This window comes from Babylonia areolata, chromosome 8, assembly GCF_041734735.1.
Source record: "Babylonia areolata isolate BAREFJ2019XMU chromosome 8, ASM4173473v1, whole genome shotgun sequence".
NCBI classification, from domain to species: domain Eukaryota; kingdom Metazoa; phylum Mollusca; class Gastropoda; order Neogastropoda; family Buccinidae; genus Babylonia; species Babylonia areolata.
This window is the reverse complement of record NC_134883.1, coordinates 18,222,632-18,243,521: the sequence shown is the minus strand read 5'-3', so window position 1 is coordinate 18,243,521 and position 20,890 is coordinate 18,222,632. Positions and strand designations below refer to the sequence as shown.

Sequence of the window (20,890 nt, the reverse complement as noted above, 5' to 3'; positions counted from 1 at the left end):
TTCTGTTTGTTGTTAAATGTATTCGACATAGATTAACTCAATGTTCATTATGTTTTGTTTTCAGATCCATCATTTTCCTGCAAACATTTTTTTATTTTATTTTTATTATTATTTTTTTAGCAACCATTATTGTCTGATGATGGTGGTGTTCAGGACTAAAAGGTTTTAACTCGTTCAACCCTGCACCTGAGCATGATTACTGGGGTGTGGAAAAGTGATGCATTAAAACCGTTTCTCCATGTTCCAACACATGCCTTAACTGTAAGCAAAGAGAACTAGACTTTTGCAGTATTTCTGGCTGTGTCCACACGTGTCGTTTGGAGGTGAAAAACAGTCAGTTTCAGCATATTTCTGTGGGTTTTTTTTCTACATCATTCACTCACTTGTGTAAACAAAGTGAGCCTATGTTTTAACCCAGTGTTCGGTTGTCTGTGTGTGTGTGTGTGTGTGTCTGTGTCTGTGTCTGTGTGTACGTGGTAAACTTTAACATTGACATTTTCTCTGCAAATACTTTGTCAGTTGACACCAAATTAGGCATAAAAATAGGAAAAATTAAGTTCTCTAGTCACCTTGTTTAAAACAATATTGCACCTCTGGAATGGGCACAAAAAAATCAAAAAAGAAGCCTAATTATATGCAAACTGCATTTACTGTTATATTTATATTTTTTGTATTCTCTGAACTTGGCACTTTGATCTGATATTCTGACCCAACAACAAGAGCAGTCATTATTATCAAATTTTGTTCAAACAGGAACTTCTTTTGCTAAGCATGGAAGTTTTATTTATTTGCAAACGTTTTGGTGCAGATAGTAAAAAAGGGAAATTACTCTGTAATTAATGCTAGGGGAGTTAGTTTGCTTTAAACTGATCTTTCTCATCTTAAACATTACATTTTGAAATTATACTCAGTATATAAAAAGCTTGGATTTAAAAAAAAAAAAGTGTATCACAAGTGAGTCTTGAAGGCCTTGCCTCTCTTGTTTGTTAAATGTATTCGACATAGATTAACTCAATGTTCGTTATGTTTTGTTTTCAGATCCATCATTTTCCTGCAAACATTTTTTTTTTTTTTTTAAAATTTATTTTAGCAACCATTATTGTCTGATGATGGTGGTGTTTAGGACTAAAAGGTTTTAACTCGTTCCACCCTGCACCTGAGCATGATTACTGGGGTGTGGAAAAGTGATGCATTAAAACTGTTTCCATGTTCCAACACATGCCTTAACAGTAAGCAAAGAGAACTAGACTTTTGCAGTATTTCTGGCTGTGTCCACACATGTCGTTTGGAGGTGAAAAACATTCAGTTTCAGCATATTTCTGTGGGTTTTTTTTCTACATCATTATGGCATGGAAACCTGCTGAGGCTGTAAACTCTGTGGAGATGAATGGGTTAACTCTCTCCATACGAACGGTGAAAGAGACGACGTTAACAGCGTTTCACCCCAGTTACCATCATCAAAATATTGCAAGCGGAAGGCTCTTATACTGAAGAGGTGAATGTTGACAAAGAATACCACAATTCTGACGACGGAAGCTAAAAGTTGGGTCATTCAGACACCCACTGGACATCCGAGGGGTCTGTGTAGAGGAGAAGAGAGGACTGGCCGTACTGAGTGAGTTAACCAAGCTGCTGAAGAAACTGACAGTGAATCACTGCTGCCATGGATTCACCAGGTGGTAGTTCTTATGGTCTGTGTGCCCTGATCAGTCCAGTGGTATAGAATCCAACATCTCTTTCAGCTGTTCAAACAGTGGGTGGGAGTGGTTTTTTGGTATTATGTAGGCATTTTGCTGATTGAAAAAAAATCTCCAGAGATATTAAATCCAATAAATGTCAGCAAGAACTGTCAACACTTTTGAACTTTAGTTTTATAGTGTGATCAGTGGACACTGTAGAGATATTAATTACTGCCAGCTTGATCAAAGGACACTCTGGAGATGTTGATAATTGTAAACTTGATCAAAGGATACTCTAGAGATATTAGTAATTGCCAACTTGATCAAAGGATACTCTAGAGATATTAGTAATTGCCAACTTGATGGAAGGATTCTCTAGAGATATTAGTAATTGCCAACTTGATGGAAGGATACTCAAGAGATAAGATGAATTGATGATGTGGATACTTTTTTACATAGCACCTATTCTCAGTCTGAGACAAAGCTCCAAGTGCTTTACAAACACAGAGTCATTTGAGCAGCAGGCTGCCTACCTGAGTGAGAGCAAAAACTGTCCATGCTTTAGTAGGTAAAATTTGAAGGACAAGGTGTATATGTAGTGTTGGAACTGGACGGTGGCATGCTTAGTCAGCAGAATGTGGTGATGAGAGATGTATGGAAGAGGGCTGTGGCTGTTGCAGTTTCAGTTTCAGTTTCAGTAGCTCAAGGAGGCGTCACTGCGTTCAGACAAATCCATATATGCTACACCACATCTGCCAAGCAGATATCTGCCTGACCAGCAGTGTAACCCAACGCACTTAGTCAGGCCTTGAAAAAAAAAGAAAAAAGTAAAGAGGTCGATGATTTAAGAAATTCTTTTAATTCAGCAGTAAAGTAGATGTGTTTTAATGCATCACTTTTCCACACCCCAGTAATCATGCTCAGGTGCAGGGTTGAACAAGTTAAAACCTTTTAGTCCTGAACACCACCATCATCAGACAATAATGGTTGCTAAAAAACAACAACAAAAACCCCCCAAAATATTGAGTTATTCTATGTCTAATACATTTAACAACCAACAGGCTTTGTGGAGATCGAGCAGGACGACCAGATCCGCCTGATCAAGCAGGGAGCCTTCGAGGTGATGGTGACGCGCTACTCACTGCTGGTGGACACGGACAAGGAGACTCTGCTGGACCCCACCCTCACCACTAAATGCCACCGGTATTTGTTGGGTTTTTTTCTTCTTTGATTTATTTCCGATTCCTGCATGTGTCTGTTTACACCCACACCACTAAATGCCACCAGTATTGTTGCTGTTGTTTTTTTCTTTGATTTATTTCTGATTCCTGCATGTGTCTGTTTACACCCACACCACTAAATGCCACCAGTATTGTTGTGTTTTTTTCTCTTTGATTTATTTTTGATTCCTGCATGTGTCTCTTTACATCCTCACCACTAAATGCCACCAGTATTGTTGTTGTTTTTTTTTTCTTTGATTTATTTCTGATTCCTGCATGTGTCTGTTTACATCCTCACCACTAAATGCCACCGGTATTTGTTAGTTGGGTTTTTTTTCTTTGATTTATTTCTGATTCCTGCATGTGTCTGTTTACATCCTCACCACTAAATGCCACCAGTATTGTTGTTGTTTTTTTCTTTGATTTATTTCTGATTCCTGCATGTGTCTGTTTACATCCTCACCACTAAATGCCACCAGTATTGTTGTTGTTTTTTTTTTCTTTGGTTTATTTCTGATTCCTGCATGTGTCTGTTTACACCCACACCACTAAATGCCACCAGTATTGTTGTTGTTTTTTTTTCTTCTTTGATTTATTTCTGATTCCTGCATGTGTCTGTTTACATCCTCACCACTAAATGCCACCGGTATTGTTTGTTGTTTTTTTTCTTTGATTTATTTCTGATTCCTGCATGTGTCTGTTTACATCCTCACCACTAAATGCCACCGGTATTTGTTGGGTTTTTTTCTTTGATTTATTTCTGATTCCGATTCCTGCATGTGTCTGTTTACACCCACACCACTAAATGCCACCAGTATTGTTGTTGTTTTTTTCTTTGATTTATTTCTGATTCTTGCATGTGTCTGTTTACATCCTTACCACTAAATGCCACCGGTATTTGTTGGTTTGTTTTTTTCTTTGATTTATTTCTGATTGCTGCATGTGTCTGTTTACACCCTCAACACTAAATGCCACTGGTATTTGTTGGACATATATTGCGAGGCGATGGGAATGTCTCCTTTACGTCCGACTTCAAAGAATTTTTTTAAATGCCCGAGATATACCAAAATAACATGATTTAAACCGCGTTATGACTTGGATTGCCGCTGTCGATTCACTCCACTAAAAGAACATGCTCAAGTACTGATTTTTGAATCTCAACATTGAACCCATGTTGGTGCAGTGGGTAAAACCACTCATTCTCGATCCAAACATCCGTGGTTCGAATCTTCATTGCAGCCTTTTTTTCTTTTCTTTTTTTTTTCCCGCGAAGCTATATATAATTATAATAACAAATAGAGAACACATTTCAAAAAACTAATTTTTTATCTACATTTTTTTTCTCTGTAAGTGTGTATCACAGGTGAGTCTTGAAGGCCTTGCCTCTCTTGTTTGAATTTCTAAACATCTCTCTTCCCTCTTGAAGACTTGCTGAACCCAAAATTAAACTGAAAGAATACAGATAGGAAACTAATATGTTTACGGGCAGAAGAGACGGGTGGTACTGTACTGTAGCAGTGCACTGTCTTTGGGGAGAGCAGCCTGAATTTTAGACTGTCTGTTCTGACAAAAGAAGAGTACGCTACAATTCAGTGTAAACTCCTTGTATCTGCACATATAGGTGGACTTCTCTCAAGACTGTATTCTATGAAGAAAGAATCATTATAGTGAAACAGAAAAGCACTATTAGCCCAAATTAGGAATGGTTATGTATTTTTACAAGTTCTTTACTTTTTTCGTAAAAAAATAACAGAATGACTTTTTACTAAAATTCCTAAGGTAAAAACATTAATTACCCCCAATAACTACCACACTACACACACATAACTTTTGTTAACAACAGCAATAGATGATGGATCAGGAGAATGAGCAGGAAGAATTTGGTGTTCCATTGCTGTGAGTGAGTAATGGACAGAGTTTGACATAGATCTCCATAAACAGTGTGGAAAGATCTCCATAAATAGTGTGGAAAGATGGTGGAAAGATCTCCATAAACAGTGTGGAAAGATCTCCATAAACAGCGTGGAAAGATCTCCATAAACAGCGTGGAAAGATCTCCATAAACTGTGTGGAAAGATCTCCATAAACAGTGTGGAAAAAAAAAGGATTGGTTACTGTCTGTCTTGTTGACCTTTTGTTTTGGCATTGTAAGAAGAGGACTGGCTACTGTTTGCTTTGTTCAGATTTTGTTTTAAAATGCTTTGTGCAAAAACCTTTTGAGTCCCTCCTGCAGACTGCACTTTGAGAGCCTGACAACGGCTGTTGCAGGCGTGTGATTCTGGCAACGCCCATGGGACAGTTCCTGGACGAGTTCTTTTACGTGGCGGCAAACTTCAACCCTCTGAAGCTGACTGATGGGGAAGTGGGTCTCTTCACGTCCATCCTCATCGTCTGTCCCAGTGAGTCTCTCTCTTTTTTTTTCTTTCCTTTCTGTTGATATTACCTGGACACAGACGGAATATAGGGACAGGTTTATTGATTAGATGATAATGATGTAGGTGCATGCTGGTCGTTGAATTAGTTTTATGTGTGTGTGCATTGCTGCCAGCTGCATTAAAAGACATTTGGCACATGAATTCCTCTTACATGTTTCCAACTTGCAGTTCACAGAATAATAATAATAAATGTTGGCTTACACAGCGCAGTACCCCCCATCTCGGATGGGGCTCACTGCACTTTACTATAAAATATACAAATTTAAGACTAAGTGTCGTAAAATATGTACAAAGTCACCACAGTTTCACGTGACATTGGCTAAAATATACATATGTAAGACTACTAAGTGTCGTAAAATATCTACAAAGTCAACACAGTTTCACGTGACATTGGCTAAAATATACATATGTAAGACTACTAAGTGTTGTAAAATATGTACAAAGTCACCACAGTTTCACGTGACATTGGCTAAAATATACATATGTAAGACTACAAAGTGTCATAAAATATGTACAAAGTCAACAGTTTCACGTGACATTGGCTAAAATATACATATGTAAGACTAAGTGACATAAAATGGAAATCAACACAGGTGCCATCACAGTCTCAAGTCACACAGGTGCATATGACAGCAAAACAAAACAGATCACATTCACCATTGTCAAAAATAAACACCAGGGAACCAGGATCAAGAAGAAACTTAGTTCCTTCCTTAACCTTTCACCGCCAGCGTCACATTTCAGCACTAGCTAGGCAGAGCACCCATGTCAGATTTCAGCACTAGCTAGGCACAGCAACCATGTCACATTTCAGCACCTGCTACATAGAGCACCCATGTCACATTTCAGCACCAGCTACGTAGAGCACCCATGTCACATTTCAGCACCAGCTACATGGAGCACCCATGTCACATTTCAGCACCAGCTACGTAGAGCACCCATGTCACATTTCAGCACCAGCTACATAGAGCACCCATGTCACATTTCAGCACCAGCTACGTAGAGCACCCATGTCACATATCAGCACCAGCTACATAGAGCACCCATGTCACATTTAAACACCAGCCATGTAGAGCACCAATGTCACATTTCAGCACCAGCTACGTAGAGCACCAATGTCACATTTCAGCACCAGCTAGCTTTCCGTACTACACCGGTACATAGTTTATATGCAGAAGCTGGAGAGCCATCTCTTTCAAATCGTAGACTGAAACTTTCTATGAACTACTACCTTAAATTAGTTTCTGAAGTAGAAAACCCAGCTCACAACAGTATTTATAAACCAAAGTTTAAATCCAGATTTGATAACAACCCAAAGTGTACACCTCCATTGGGAATCCGAATGCTTCAATACATTCAAGAAGCCCAAATTGATCCTACATTAATAGATACTGAATTTAAAATTCCTGAGGAACCTCCATGGACTTTTGAAACTCCTGAAATCTTATTTGATCTCGCCATCTTCAAGAAAGACTGTACCAGTTCACTGGTCTATAAAAAGTTGTTTTCCGAACTCTGCCAGAAATATCCATTATATCAGAAAATTTTTACGGATGGCTCAAAATCTGAGGAGGGAGTGGCTGCTTCTGCTTTTTGTCCGACTTCTCCCTCCCAAAGACTCGCGAAACATATTCTGTCAGACAGTTCTGTGTTTACTGCAGAGCTAACTGCTTTAAATCTAGCTTTAAATGCTATATTGCAATCATCTAATCGTAAATTTGTTGTTTTTTCTGACTCGCTTTCTTCTCTGGAGGCAATAGCTCATCGTAATATTGATCATCCCAAACTTCGAGAATTCTTCAGTTTGTTTACCCATCTTAAAAGAAATGGTTTTGTAATCATGCTGGCTTGGGTGCCCGGTCATGTGGGCATTCAAGGGAACGAAATAGCAGATAATCTGGCTAAGAGTGCTGTTAGAGAGAAACAATGTAAGTTTTATATTCCTTTTACTGATTTTAAACCCAAAGTTCATCGGTATACTAAAGATCTCTGGCAGAAAGAATGGAATGAACAAATAGATAACAAATTATTTAAAATACGACCAAATCTTCAAGAGACTCTTCCTATGGCTGTGGTGAATCGAAAAGAAATGACAGTGCTGTGCCGACTTCATACAGGTCATACATACATCACACATTCCTACCTCCTGAAAGGAGAAGAGGCTCCTTGGTGTATTCCGTGTGATGAACCACTCACTGTGCAACATATTCTGATTGATTGTTGGGACTTTTATGACACACGACGGGGTTTTTTTACAGCAGATTCATTGAGAACGTTGTTCCGTGATGTCCCTCCGTGGACAATATTGCAATATTTAAAAGAAATAAATATTTTTAATAGTATTTAATATAGTATATGCTTAATACAAAAGTTGTGAAATTTTTATCATGGAGTGATCACAGTGCAGTAGAAAGCTGAAAACATTGGGGTGGCCCATCTGCGGTGATCAGACTTTGAATGGTGGATAGCCCTGATATGGCCTTCATGGTCGGCTGGGCTCTAAGCAATATTTTTAATTTTAATTTTAGACACAGCACCAGTGTCACATTTCAGCACCAGCTACATAGAGCACCAGTGTCACATTTCAGCACCAGCTACATAGAGCACCAGTGTCACATTTCAGCACCAGCTAGGCACAGCACCAGTGTCACATTTCAGCACCAGCTAGGCACAGCACCAGTGTCACATTTCAGCACCAGCTAGCATAGAGCACCTGTGTCACATTTCAGCACCAGCTAGCATAGAGCACCAGTGTCACATTTCAGCACCAGCTAGCATAGAGCACCAGTGTCACATTTCAGCACCAGCTAGCATAGAGCACCAGTGTCACATTTCAGCACCAGCTAGGCACAGCACCCATGTCACATTTCAGCACCAGCTAGGCACAGCACCCATGTCACATTTCAGCACCAGCTAGGCACAGCACCCATGTCACATTTCAGCACCAGCTAGGCAGAGCACCCATGTCACATTTCAGCACCAGCTAGGCACAGCACCCATGTCACATTTCAGCACCAGCTAGGCACAGCACCCATGTCACATTTCAGCACCAGCTAGGCACAGCACCCATGTCACTGAAATGCAACCAGATCATGGGTCCATTATCCATGAAGCTATGGCTCTGAATTTTTGGTGGTAGGATATATTCTACTCATCACAGGGGAATCCCCAGCTATTCTTAGACACCATCTTTTCTGTGCTTGTAGCACAAGGGAATTGTGCAGTCTGAATTGATTCGCGGTGAAAGGGTTTTAAGGACACAATAGTGCAATTGGGAAGTGTTCGGAATTCACTGAGTTTGGTCAGTGTCAGAGGCATGTCTTGGGTTTGTGGGCATGAGTATGACTGTTCATCCTTGTGCCCAGTTTTTTTTTTCCAGGCGTCTTTAGTGTATGTTTGTGCACTGTGTGTGTGTGTGACAGTGTCTGTAGTGTATGTTTGTGGACTGTGTGTGTGAGACAGTGTCTGTAGTGTATGTTTGTGGACTGTGTGTGTGTGACAGTGTCTGTAGTGTATGTTTGTGGACTGTGTGTGTGACAGTGTCTGTAGTGTATGTTTGTGCACTGTGTGTGTGACAGTGTCTGTAGTGTATGTTTGTGGACTGTGTGTGTGACAGTGTCTGTAGTGTATGTTTGTGGACTGTGTGTGTGTGACAGTGTCTGTAGTGTATGTTTGTGGACTGTGTGTGTGAGACAGTGTCTGTAGTGTATGTTTGTGGACCATTTGTGTGACAGTGTCTGTAGTGTATGTTTGTGGACCATTTGTGTGACAGTGTCTGTAGTGTGTTTGTGCACTGTGTGTGTGACAGTGTCTGTAGTGTATGTTTGTGGACTGTGTGTGTGACAGTGTCTGTAGTGTATGTTTGTGCATTGTGTGTGTGACAGTGTCTGTAGTGTATGTTTGTGCACTGTGTGTGTGACAGTGTCTGTAGTGTATGTTTGTGTACTGTTTGTGTGACAGTGTCTGTAGTGTATGTTTGTGGACTGTGTGTGTGACAGTGTCTGTAGTGTATGTTTGTGCACTGTGTGTGTGACAGTGTCTGTAGTGTATGTTTGTGCACTGTGTGTGTGACAGTGTCTGTAGTGTATGTTTGTGCACTGTGTGTGTGACAGTGTCTGTAGTGTATGTTTGTGCACTGTGTGTGTGACAGTGTCTGTAGTGTATGTTTGTGGACTGTGTGTGTGACAGTGTCTGTAGTGTATGTTTGTGGACTGTGTGTGTGACAGTGTCTGTAGTGTATGTTTGTGGACTGTGTGTGTGACAGTGTCTGTAGTGTATGTTTGTGGACTGTGTGTGTGTGACAGTGTCTGTAGTGTATGTTTGTGCACTGTGTGTGTGTGACAGTGTCTGTAGTGTATGTTTGTGGACTGTGTGTGTGACAGTGTCTGTAGTGTATGTTTGTGGACTGTGTGTGTGTGACAGTGTCTGTAGTGTATGTTTGTGCACTGTGTGTTTGACATTGTCTGTAGTGTATGTTTGTGGACTGTGTGTGTGACAGTGTCTGTAGTGTATGTTTGTGGACTGTGTGTGTGACAGTGTCTGTAGTGTATGTTTGTGCACTGTGTGTTTGACATTGTCTGTAGTGTATGTTTGTGGACTGTGTGTGTGACAGTGTCTGTAGTGTATGTTTGTGGACTGTGTGTGTGTGACAGTGTCTGTAGTGTATGTTTGTGCACTGTGTGTGTGACAGTGTCTGTAGTGTATGTTTGTGCACTGTGTGTGTGACAGTGTCTGTAGTGTATGTTTGTGTACTGTTTGTGTGACAGTGTCTGTAGTGTATGTTTGTGGACTATGTGTGTGACAGTGTCTGTAGTGTATGTTCGTGCACTGTGTGTGTGACAGTGTCTGTAGTGTATGTTTGTGGACTGTGTGTGTGACAGTGTCTGTGGTGTATGTTTGTGCACTGTGTGTGTGACAGTGTCGTTGTGGTCAGTTGGACTATAGGCAACAATGATAATTGTGATAGGAAGAATTAACAGACATTTGAAATGACTTGAACAAAAATGAAATAATAACATGTTTTCAATTTTCTGGCTGTTTAACTGTTGTAACCGTGTACAATACTGAGTCATGTTTGCTCCAGAAAAAAATTCAAACAGATAAATTGCATGTATTATAAAGAAACAGTTTTGTTAATTGCATTCAGTCAGTCAACATTTATGGAATGATTGTTGCAATAGGGAAACACAATATGAACTGAAGGGGAAGGAAAAAATAACACAGTGTCGACAACATTCTGTGACAGATCGGAAAGGGCTGAAGAACAAAATGGCCATCGGCAAAATACAGTCCCTGTATCAGCAAGCCTTGTACATCCTGATGAAGCACAACCACCCTGGTGAGTTCCCCTTTCTTCACGCCAGATACCTTTGTGGGCCATGAGTTGGTCTGTGTCCATACTTAGGATTCAGTTGGTTGTGGTGTACAGTGAGTTGGTCTGTGTCCATACTTAGGATTCAGTTTGTGGTGTACAGTGAGTTGGTCTGTGTCCATACTTAGGATTCAGTTTGTGGTGTACAGTGAGTTGGTCTGTGTCCATATTTAGGATTCAGTTTGTGGTGTACAGTGAGTTGGTCTGTGTCCATACTTAGGATTCAGTTTGTGGTGTACAGTGAGTTGGTCTGTGTCCATACTTAGGATTCAGTTTGTGGTGTACAGTGAGTTGGTCTGTGTCTATATTTAGGATTCAGTGAGTAGGGTGGTATGTTACGTGTTCATCAGTTTCGGTTTCAGTTTCTCAGGAGGCGTCACTCATTCGGACAAATCCATATATACTGCACTTAATCTGCCAGACAGATTCCTGACGAGCACTGTAACCCATCATGCTTACGTATTTGTATACCTATCAGAGTGGATTTCTTCTACAGAATTTTGCCAGGGGACAGCACTTTTGTTGCCATAGTCTCTTGTTCAATGCGCCAAATGCACGCTGCACACGGGACCTCAGTTTATCGTCTCATGGAACTTTGGTTTATCACCTCATCTGAAGGACTAGACGCTCAGTTTGATTTTCCAGTCAAACTCGGGAGAAAGGGTGAGAGGAGGAGTTGAACCCAGACCCTCACAGACTCTGTATTGGCAGATGAGTGTCTTAACCATTCAGCCACCAGGGAGGAAGTTCTTTGCTGTATGCTATTGAGGCATGTTCGTGGATGAGCTTGATTTTGGCTCCCTCCCCCTGAAACCCCCTGACCAACCATTGGGCAGTGTGGGGCTGTGAAGGCCTGTTTAAGTTGGATCTTTTTAAGGACTAGAAGAATTTTGCAAATATTCAGCTTTTTTGTGTTGTATTCTGTGGCCAAAACTTTGAATCCAAATGCCATTCAAGAGGCAAACATTGTGATACAGTTAATACTGCATACTTCTCGTTTCTGGTGTCAGTCTTTTAGATACCAATATGCTTTTGTGGTTTGACGATGTCAGTTTTTGTTGTTGTTGTTGTTGTCATTTCTTAGAGACGTTTGAGCTGGGACAAGGCCATGTGGGACTGGCTAGGTATGAACAACTGTTGTTGTTGTTGTTGTCATTTCTTAGAGACGTTTGAGCTGGGACAAGGCCATGTGGGACTGGCTAGGTATGAACAACAAGCAGAGGCGGCTCACCAGTTGAAATCTTTTTACCATCAGCGTGACAACAGATGATGACCCCAAAAGCTAGCGTTATTTCCGTCAATGTAACAAGCACGAGGTGGTGATGATGTGTGCAGATGCTGACGAGAGGTTCACCCGCCTGATGGAACTGACGGGAATGCTGCAGCGCATCAATGAGGAGCACTTCAAGGCCATCAACAACATCCGCCTCACCTTGCCGGAGAGCGCCCAGTTTCCAGACCTGCACAGAGAGGTCTTTGATAACTCTCACTGAAACTGTCGTTGTGACAGGTGTCACTGAAAGTTTTGTCTCTTGACAAAATCTCACTGAAAACCACCCATCAGTTGGTTGCCAGCTGCCCCCCCCCCCCCCCCTCACCCCCCTACCCCCCTCCTCCTCCAGTATTGATTCTGTTGATTGTACATTGATGCCACTGCTGAATGGGCTTGTACATGTATGTCTTCTGTATATAGTTTTGAGTCAGAGAAGGGACGTATGTGTGGTATGTTTACTTGAGCGTGATACTTAACTGGCAGTTTTCTTCAAGTGTGTTGTTACAGGGGGTGGGAGTGAAGGGGAGTGTGGAATGAAAGGCATGTGTGGAATGAAAGGCATGTGGAATGAAAGGCATGTGTGACTTGGTTGTCTTAGATTTCATCTGTGACACTAAAACTGGACAAGGGGAAAGGAGTGTTTAAAAAAAAAAAAAAAAAAAAAAAAAAAATCGTGTTTAGTGGAATTGGTGATACACATGTAGGGTATTTGCATACATGCAGGTAATTGGGTGGAATACATCCGTGGATGGTCTCTTCTCCAAATAGGGCAGTCACCTCGCCTTTCAAATCCGATTCCATTCCAGAGAAAAAGGCCAGAATGTTTTTTTGTTTTTTTGTGTTTTTTTTTTGTTGTTTTTTTTTACCCTTTGTATTGCTCATCTGACTGCATTGTGCTTGACAGCACTGCCCTCCCTTTGTCATGTGGGTGAAGATGCTCTGCTCAACTTCGTGTGCTGACTATGTTGTCTGATTGCCTCGCCGAGTTCTAGAGGGGGGATTTCTCTCTCCGTTCGCTTAAGGGTACTTTAAACGGGTTTTGTACAATTCGGATTAAATTCATTGTGATGTAGGATTGATAGTTGTTTTGCTTAAAGTTTGAGTTTTTTGTTATCATTTTTCAAAAAGTGATTTTTTTAATCATGGTGAGAATGATCAGATATTTTATTTTATATTGAATGATCAGATATTTTATTTTGTATTGAATTAATTATACACTGTAGTAAGACAAGCATGCATGCAAACACACAAACTTAAAAAAAAAAAAAAAATTGACACCACTTTAAGCTATGTGCTCTTGCTTTTTATTATTATTATTTTTAAAGTATTGTTATACCCCGATGTATGAAGAAAACCTGGATGTGTTGACCTGAAGAGACAGGTGTCAGTGATGTGAGGTGTTGGATCAGGTCATCCTTCTCAAGGGCCTGACAGCAGGGTGGTCAGGGCCAGGTGTCAGTGATGAGAGGTGTTGGATCAGGTCATCCTTCTCAAGGCCCTGACAGCAGGGTGGTCAGGGCCAGGTGTCAGTGATGAGGTGTTGGATCAGGTCATCCTTCTCAAGGCCCTGACAGCAGGGTGGTCAGGGCCAGGTGTCAGTGATGTGAGGTGTTGGATCAGGTCATCCTTCTCAAGGCCCTGACAGCAGGGTGGTCAGGGCCTGGGTGTCAGTGATGAGAGGTGTTGGATCAGGTCATCCTTCTCAAGGCCCTGACAGCAGGGTGGTCAGGGCCAGGTGTCAGTGATGAGAGGTGTTGGATCAGGTCATCCTTCTCAAGGCCCTGACAGCAGGGTGGTCAGGGCCAGGTGTCAGGTGATGAGAGGTGTTGGATCAGGTCATCCTTCTCAAGGCCCTGACAGCAGGGTGGTCAGGGCCAGGTGTCAGTGATGAGAGGTGTTGGATCAGGTCATCCTTCTCAAGGCCCTGACAGCAGGGTGGTCAGGGCCAGGAGACAGGTGTCAGTGATGAGAGGTGTTGGATCAGGTCATCCTTCTCAAGGCCCTGACAGCAGGGTGGTCAGGGCCAGGAGACAGGTGTCAGTGATGAGAGGTGTTGGATCAGGTCATCCTTCTCAAGGCCCTGACAGCAGGGTGGTCGGGGCCAGGAGACAGGTGTTAGTGATGAGAGGTGTTGGATCAGGTCATCCTTCTCAAGGCCCTGACAGCAGGGTGGTCAGGGACAGGAGACAGGTGTTAGTGATGAGAGGTGTTGGATCAGGTCATCCTTCTCAAGGCCCTGACAGCAGGGTGGTCAGGGCCAGGTGTCAGTGATGAGAGGTGTTGGATCAGGTCATCCTTCTCAAGGCCCTGACAGCAGGGTGGTCGGGGCCAGGAGACAGGTGTCAGTGATGAGAGGTGTTGGATCAGGTCATCCTTCTCAAGGCCCTGACAGCAGGGTGGTCAGGGCCAGCACAAGGGGGACTTTCTCAGTCCGGCAAAGCTTTGCAGTTTTTCCAACACCACTTGTGATTTGCCTGCTTGGTAAAATTGGAAGTGTTTCTCACCTGTCTTTTACATGTGGGAAAGTTTTCGCAACCTCCCCCCAATTCAAGTCCAGACATTTTTTGTTTTGTTTTTTCTGTCTGAAAGCAATGGACTGGGACTTCTTTTATTTTTTACTTTGTTACTTTTTGGTGTATATGCTTTCCTCAGCCTTTTTTTTTCTATACAGAATTGTGTTACACCAGTTGACTTCACAGCATGATGATCTTGTCACTGCTTATATTGCTAGCAGAGATTGTGGTTGAGGAAGTACCATAAGATTTTCTTCTGTATATAGATATGTAAGTTTAGGTGTTGTTGAATTAAACATAGTGGCTGCCCCCCCTCCCCTCCCCATACCCCACCCCCACCTTTGAAATAACGGTGTATTTAGACTCCTGTGTGCGGTCTGTCTTTGCAGAGAAGAAACCCGAGTTTTCTGTGTCATGGTTATGTTTGTTTCATAATATGCATGCAGGTTTTGTATCACCCCCTTTTGTGTGTATGCTCACAAGGGTTTCAAGCTCTGTTGCTTAAAAGACCAAAGTGAAACTGCATATCTATTTTTTTTCCCCTGATTCCTTCAGCAAGTTCTGTATCCTGTGTCAGTATTGTTTGTGTTCTTCATGTTTACAGTGGTGATTTCCCATACAGAAATGGAGATTGAGTATAATCTCACATGTACCTCATTTCTAGAACAGAAACGTACCTGACAAATACACACGAGAGGCAAGGTGGCAGGACAGTTTAGGTCGAGACGCTCGCTGGCAGAATGGTTTGGGTTAGGACACTTATCAGCCAATACAGAGTCCACGAGAGTCTGGGTTGGACCGAGTCCCATCTCTCGTCCTTTCTCCCACGTTTGATTGGTAAAATCAAACTGTCTGGTCATTCAGATGACACAGTAGTCCCAAGTCCTGTGTGCAGCACACGCTTGGTGCACTGAAAAAGAATGCATGGCAACGAGAGTGTTGCTCTTTGGCAAAATTCTGTAGAAGAAATGCACTCAGATATGTAAGCAATGTTGACAGGAGAGTATTTGTAATCAAGCATAGAACTGACCACAGCTCAGTGTCATGGAGCGTGCTGATTCCAAATGCACTGTAATTCATTCACTTGAAAAATTAGATCCAGAAATTGTAGGGTTTTCCTCATCTCTCAATGCAAACCTTATTGACCAGAGGAAATTTGAACTTTGGCAGAGCTTGGAAGAGTGGCATTTCACTGCATTTGTTCATATTCTGTTTTTTGTTGTTTTTCCTGTACAGAATATTTTACACTGTATGTTACGGGAGAGGTGAAGCATTGTCCTGGAAAAGAAAATTAGTTGTAAATAAAAATGTACGCGAAAAGAAAATAACTAAAGGAAAACGCATTGACGATTAATAGTTACTTTGATGATGAATAGTAAATTTGTTGCATAATACAAATGTGGTAATATGTTAAAACATGATTCACTTCAGCTGTCCTTTCTTTGGCATAATTCTAATCAACTCCTGGAAATGTCCATTCTTGTATCAGCGGAATGAAGAATGTCTGGGATGGGGACTCTGTGGACTGCTTTCACTCTGAAGACAATGCAACACAAGACCCAGTATTTTCTGCAGTTGGAGAAATTCACAAAAGCAGCTTTGTTGCTGTTTTGGTTCAACTGTTCTTAAGTCTGATCACTTAAATAGTCCTTGGTATTAGAATGAAGAGGTTTTGAATAGTCTCCCCCATAAACGTCTTCAGCTTAAAGATATTTTTAAGGAAAGAATGTTTGAAGTTTCAGGATATTTGAGAACATTTCAGGACGTTTCTGCTTATTTGTATGAGGATTCATCTGAAAGGGTATTGACTGATGACCTGCATGTTTGTAAAGTAGTTTTACTGTATTTCCATTTGTGAAGTATTTTCCTTTACATTAACATTATGTATTTGTATGGTTGTGTTGAAATAAGTTGAAGAGCTTCAGTCCCTTCCTAATGGAGAGTTCTGGAGAAGTGCATGTCATTGCCAGTTTTATGACAGTAGTTGGGTACAAACAAGCTCTGTAAATTGGCATTTTCTGTACATTGGTGTTTTCTGTTGTGTGTTTTCTGTCCAGGATGCTGTGTGCTTCACTTTTAGTGAGACTGTTTCAGCATGAGGTGCGGAATGGAGCCACTCTTGGCATTGAACAGAGCCATGTTGTGATGAAACCCTTCAGGTGTAAACAAACAAAGAAACAAAAAAAGCAAAACCCAAAAAAGCAGTATGTGTCCAGAAGAGCAGAACATTGCCAACAGAAGCATGAACCCAGTTCCCAAATTTGTCATTTGAAAATTACCTTGTGACCAACCTGGTCCGAGACCAGGAGGTTGTGAGAGTCACAAGGTGTGCCACTTTGTGATGTGGACCAAAAAGCAGGCAGTTGTGTGTCGAGGAGTGTTGGAGTTGTGCAAGGAGAAAGGTTGCAGAATGCTCAAGATGCTCATCTGCCAATCTGCTCTTGCCCTTTCTCTCTAGTTTGAGTGGAAAATCAACACTGAGCGTCTAGTCATGCGGATAAGACGTTAAACTGAGATCCTTTGTGCAGCATGCATTTGGTGCACTGAAAAAGAACCCATGGCAACAAAAGTGTTGTCTTTGGCAAAAATCTGTAGAAGAAATCCAGTCTGATAATTACACAGCTATACATGCGTGCACTCAAAGCCTGACAAAGCGCATTGGAAAATGCTGCTGATCAGCCATCTGCCTTGCAGTGGTGCAGCGTGTATGGATTTGTCAGAAGGCAATGACACCTCCTTGAGAAACTGACACGGAAACTGATATTGTGCTTTATTTAACTGAGCCGGACACGGGCTGAATGTGTGGTCTTCTCTCAGTTCCCCTCTTGGGCGCTTCATCAGGCCACATGCACCGTTCTTGTACACCTTTGGCACAGACAGTACTCCACATTTGTTTTTTTGTTTAAATACCCTCCCAACCCCCTTGCTAGAGTCTTTTTATTCACTTGAAGTATGTCTTCAAAGAAGGCACTTCATACATAAACAGATTGGCACACAGATGGGAAGTAATTCGAGCAGGGGAGGTTACTGGCCAAATGTGTGTATTGTTTTCACCCGCCCTGTGCAGTATGGTATTTTGCACAAGACGGATGAAAACAAAAAGTTCCTGTTCTGATTTTCCTGTTCGGTGCAAAACACTGCCTTGTTGTGCGTGATGGTAAGGAATCACATCTGACATAAGTAGCTGTTGCCTTCTGTAGAAATCTTAAACTAGAAAATTGTGGTCAGGAAGTAGTTTGTGTGTGTCTTATGGCATTCTTGCATTGCTTGTCTTTCAAACTATCATGTGATATACGGGTAATGTTTGCTTTTGAACTGTCTGGGGTCGTTGTTTTCTTGGTGATTTTTTTTTTAATGTGTGGAGGGCAACATTTGCATTTTCCAGCATATCTTCAAATTCAGATGTTTCATGATTCCATTCAGTGTATTCTTGCCATTTCTGTACATAGTACTTTTAAACTTGTTGACTGGCGCACACATCTTTTGCTCATCTATTTGTTTCTTCTTCTTTCTGGTTTTTTTTTTATTTTTAATTTCAAATAATCGTCAGTTGTGCTTTTTTTTTCTTTTTCTTTTTTCTTATAGGAATGTTGGAGAATAAATGAGAAAGTAAATATGTCTTTTACATCAGCATGAAACCAGAATGACGGCAGTTAGTTGCCTCCCCTTGTCAGTGAGTAAGTGGACCATCCTCTGTCAGGTCTGTTGCACTGGGATATTTCCATGAATTAGGGGTTTTTTCTTTTGCAGAAACATTCACTTTTTTCTGTACCTCCATTAGTTTTTGTGCTAGAATATATCCATCAGTTTTTGTGCTCGAATATATATATATATATATATTTTTTTTTTTTGATACCTCTGAATCTTCAAAATTCCCTGGTAATTGGAGAGCTTTTTAAAGAAAGTTTGTGGGGTTTTTTTTTGTTTTGTTTTTTTACCAAATTCTCTGGCAGTGAATGGGTTAAGCTTTAAAGGACTTTCTTAAAATTCTGGGTTACAGGTAATGTCTGTTGGTTATTTGCTTTTTAAAAACCTCTGAGAGCTCTGTTATTTTTAAGAGAACAATTTTAGTCCATTGGAAAGAATACGCATACTTTTAGATACAAACAATTCTTCTGTTTAGATAACTGCGACATTTTTCAACACAGGTCTGTCCGAGCATTGAGGAAAGGAGAAAAAGAACTTTCTTTCTGCTGCTAGATTACAGATCAGCTGTCAAATTAAATGACTTGCACACAAGGACTTTCTTTCTGCTGCTAGATTACAGATCAGCTGTCAAATTAAATGACTTGCACACAAGGACTTTCTTTTTGCTGCTAGATTACAGATCAGCTGTCAAGTTAAATGACTTGCACACAAGGACTTTCTTTCTGCTGCTAGATTACAGATCAGCTGTCAAATTAAATGACTTGCACACAAGGACTTTCTTTCTGCTGCTAGATTACACACCAGCTGTCAAATTAAATGACTTGCACACAAGGACTTTCTTTCTGCTGCTAGATTACAGATCAGCTGTCAAGTTAAATGACTTGCACACAAGGACTTTCTTTCTGCTGCTAGATTACAGATCAGCTGTCAAGTTAAATGACTTGCACACAAGGACTTTCTTTCTGCTGCCAGATTACAGATCAGCTGTCAAATGAATCAGTCACAAACAAGGGAAGACGAGGGACTTGCAGATTTCATTTCATACCATGAGTTTCTTTCTCCCTTTCCACCAGTCAGTATGGCGTTAAAACAGGAGACGATTTCCCAGTCTACATTATAAAATGATGGCTAGAGAAAGCCTTAAAAACAACTGTTGTCAAACCAGACTGTCTCTGATTAGAAATGCAAAGGCTTCAGACCCCAGGTCCTTTCTCACAGACTGTGACAATTTGGAATTGACAGCAGAGGTGACAGACCAAACCAAAAAGAAATTAACTCACTCAGTACGGCCAGTCCTCTCTTCTCCTGTACACAGACCCCTCGGATGTCCAGTGGGAGTCTGAATGACCCAACCTTTAGCTTCCGTCGTCAGAATTATGGTATTCTTTGTCAACATTCACCTCTTCAGTATATTTGTCAACATTCACCTCTTCAGTATAAGAGCCTTCCACTTGCAATATTTTGATGGGGGTGAAACGTTGTTAACGTCGTCTTTTTCACCGTTCGTATGGAGAGAGTTAATGAGTACTTCTTGTATAGCTGTTCTTCACCCCACTGTCATTTCCATTTAGCAAAGTCCTTGAAAAGGGACCTAGGGTTTGAAGCATTCACACTTCTTACTAAAAGTCAGTGCTATTTCACAAATCTTTTTTTTTTCCTCTTCTTCTTGTTAAGACAGACTTTCTCCGTTTTTCACTTATCCATCCAAAGCGATCACTTTTCTTTTGCATCCTCCGTCTCCTTTGCTCCCAATTTGTGTTCTGGAAAATGTAATGTCACCATTGTATTAATTAACTACAATTGTATTGAAAATACCCCAGCGTGCTAGAAAATAGATTTTACCTGTGCGACAATTTTCTCCAGATTCTTCAGTCTGTGTGCTCTCTGAACGATGGTGCTATGAACTGAAACATCAGAATCTTACTAGCATCATCCGAAATGCAGTCATAATTGTTATCATGGGATTTTCATTTTTAGAAATTAGGTCTTTGTATCTTGTTGTAAGGTGCACTTCAAATGTTTTCCAAGGATTGTTTGGACATGAAAACAAACAAGTGCATTGTTGACAGAAATGGAGAGAAATGGGATTGGAACTGGAAATAACTCCCCCAGCTTCCTGTCAGCTGAAGATCGGGTGAAGATGGAGATGCAGGAAGTTGTAAATGGGTTGCCTGAAAACACATGGAACTGAACAGACTGAATGGAAAACTGTCACCCAGACTTTGTGTGGAACAGGTCAACCTACAAAAAAAAAAAGAAAAAAAAAAAAGGAGAATTCATTAAAACATCACCTGTGTCAGCATATTGCCATAAACAGTTCGATGGTTATGAATTCTGTTAACTTGGCTCTTTCTTCACCTGTTCAGTGCCAAGCTTTTGTTATGTTCAGGGACAACTATTTTCCTAGGAATGTTTTGGTCAGGAAAAATTTTTTCATTGAAATTTTTTTTTTTTTTTTTTTTTTAATGATATTCAGGCATGCTAACTGCTGAAAGAAAATATATATACCTATACTTTCCTGAAGGAAAAATGGACACACTATCCAAATTTGAAAATTTCACATGAATTTAATGATTTTGTGGTTGGTAAATTCCTACTGTGATGTGGACATAAACTTTGCTTCTGGGGCACTTTTTTTTTTTTTTTTTTTTTTTGCTTACTGGAAGAGGACGGAAATTTCTGTTAAAGGGCAGTGAAAGGGTTAACAAATCCAGATACATTGAGAACACTGTACAGTAGTATGTTTATATA

The 20,890-nt window shown here is 40.9% G+C and overlaps 1 protein-coding gene across 2 annotated transcripts in view; it reads left to right on the top strand.

Annotated features, from left to right (window-relative positions):
* The window catches only part of LOC143284606 (ecdysone-induced protein 78C-like), a 125,757-nt gene extending 105,346 nt beyond the window's left edge, over positions 1 to 20,411 (top strand). For both annotated transcript variants that reach the window (XM_076591438.1, XM_076591439.1), the window contains 4 exons: positions 2,741 to 2,882; positions 5,168 to 5,298; positions 10,580 to 10,672; positions 12,041 to 20,411. In XM_076591438.1, coding sequence (XP_076447553.1) covers positions 2,741 to 2,882; positions 5,168 to 5,298; positions 10,580 to 10,672; positions 12,041 to 12,198 — 524 coding nt within the window. In that variant the 3' untranslated portion in view covers positions 12,199 to 20,411. The remainder of the gene's footprint in view (positions 1 to 2,740; positions 2,883 to 5,167; positions 5,299 to 10,579; positions 10,673 to 12,040) is intronic.
* Positions 20,412 to 20,890: the final 479 nt, after the last annotated feature.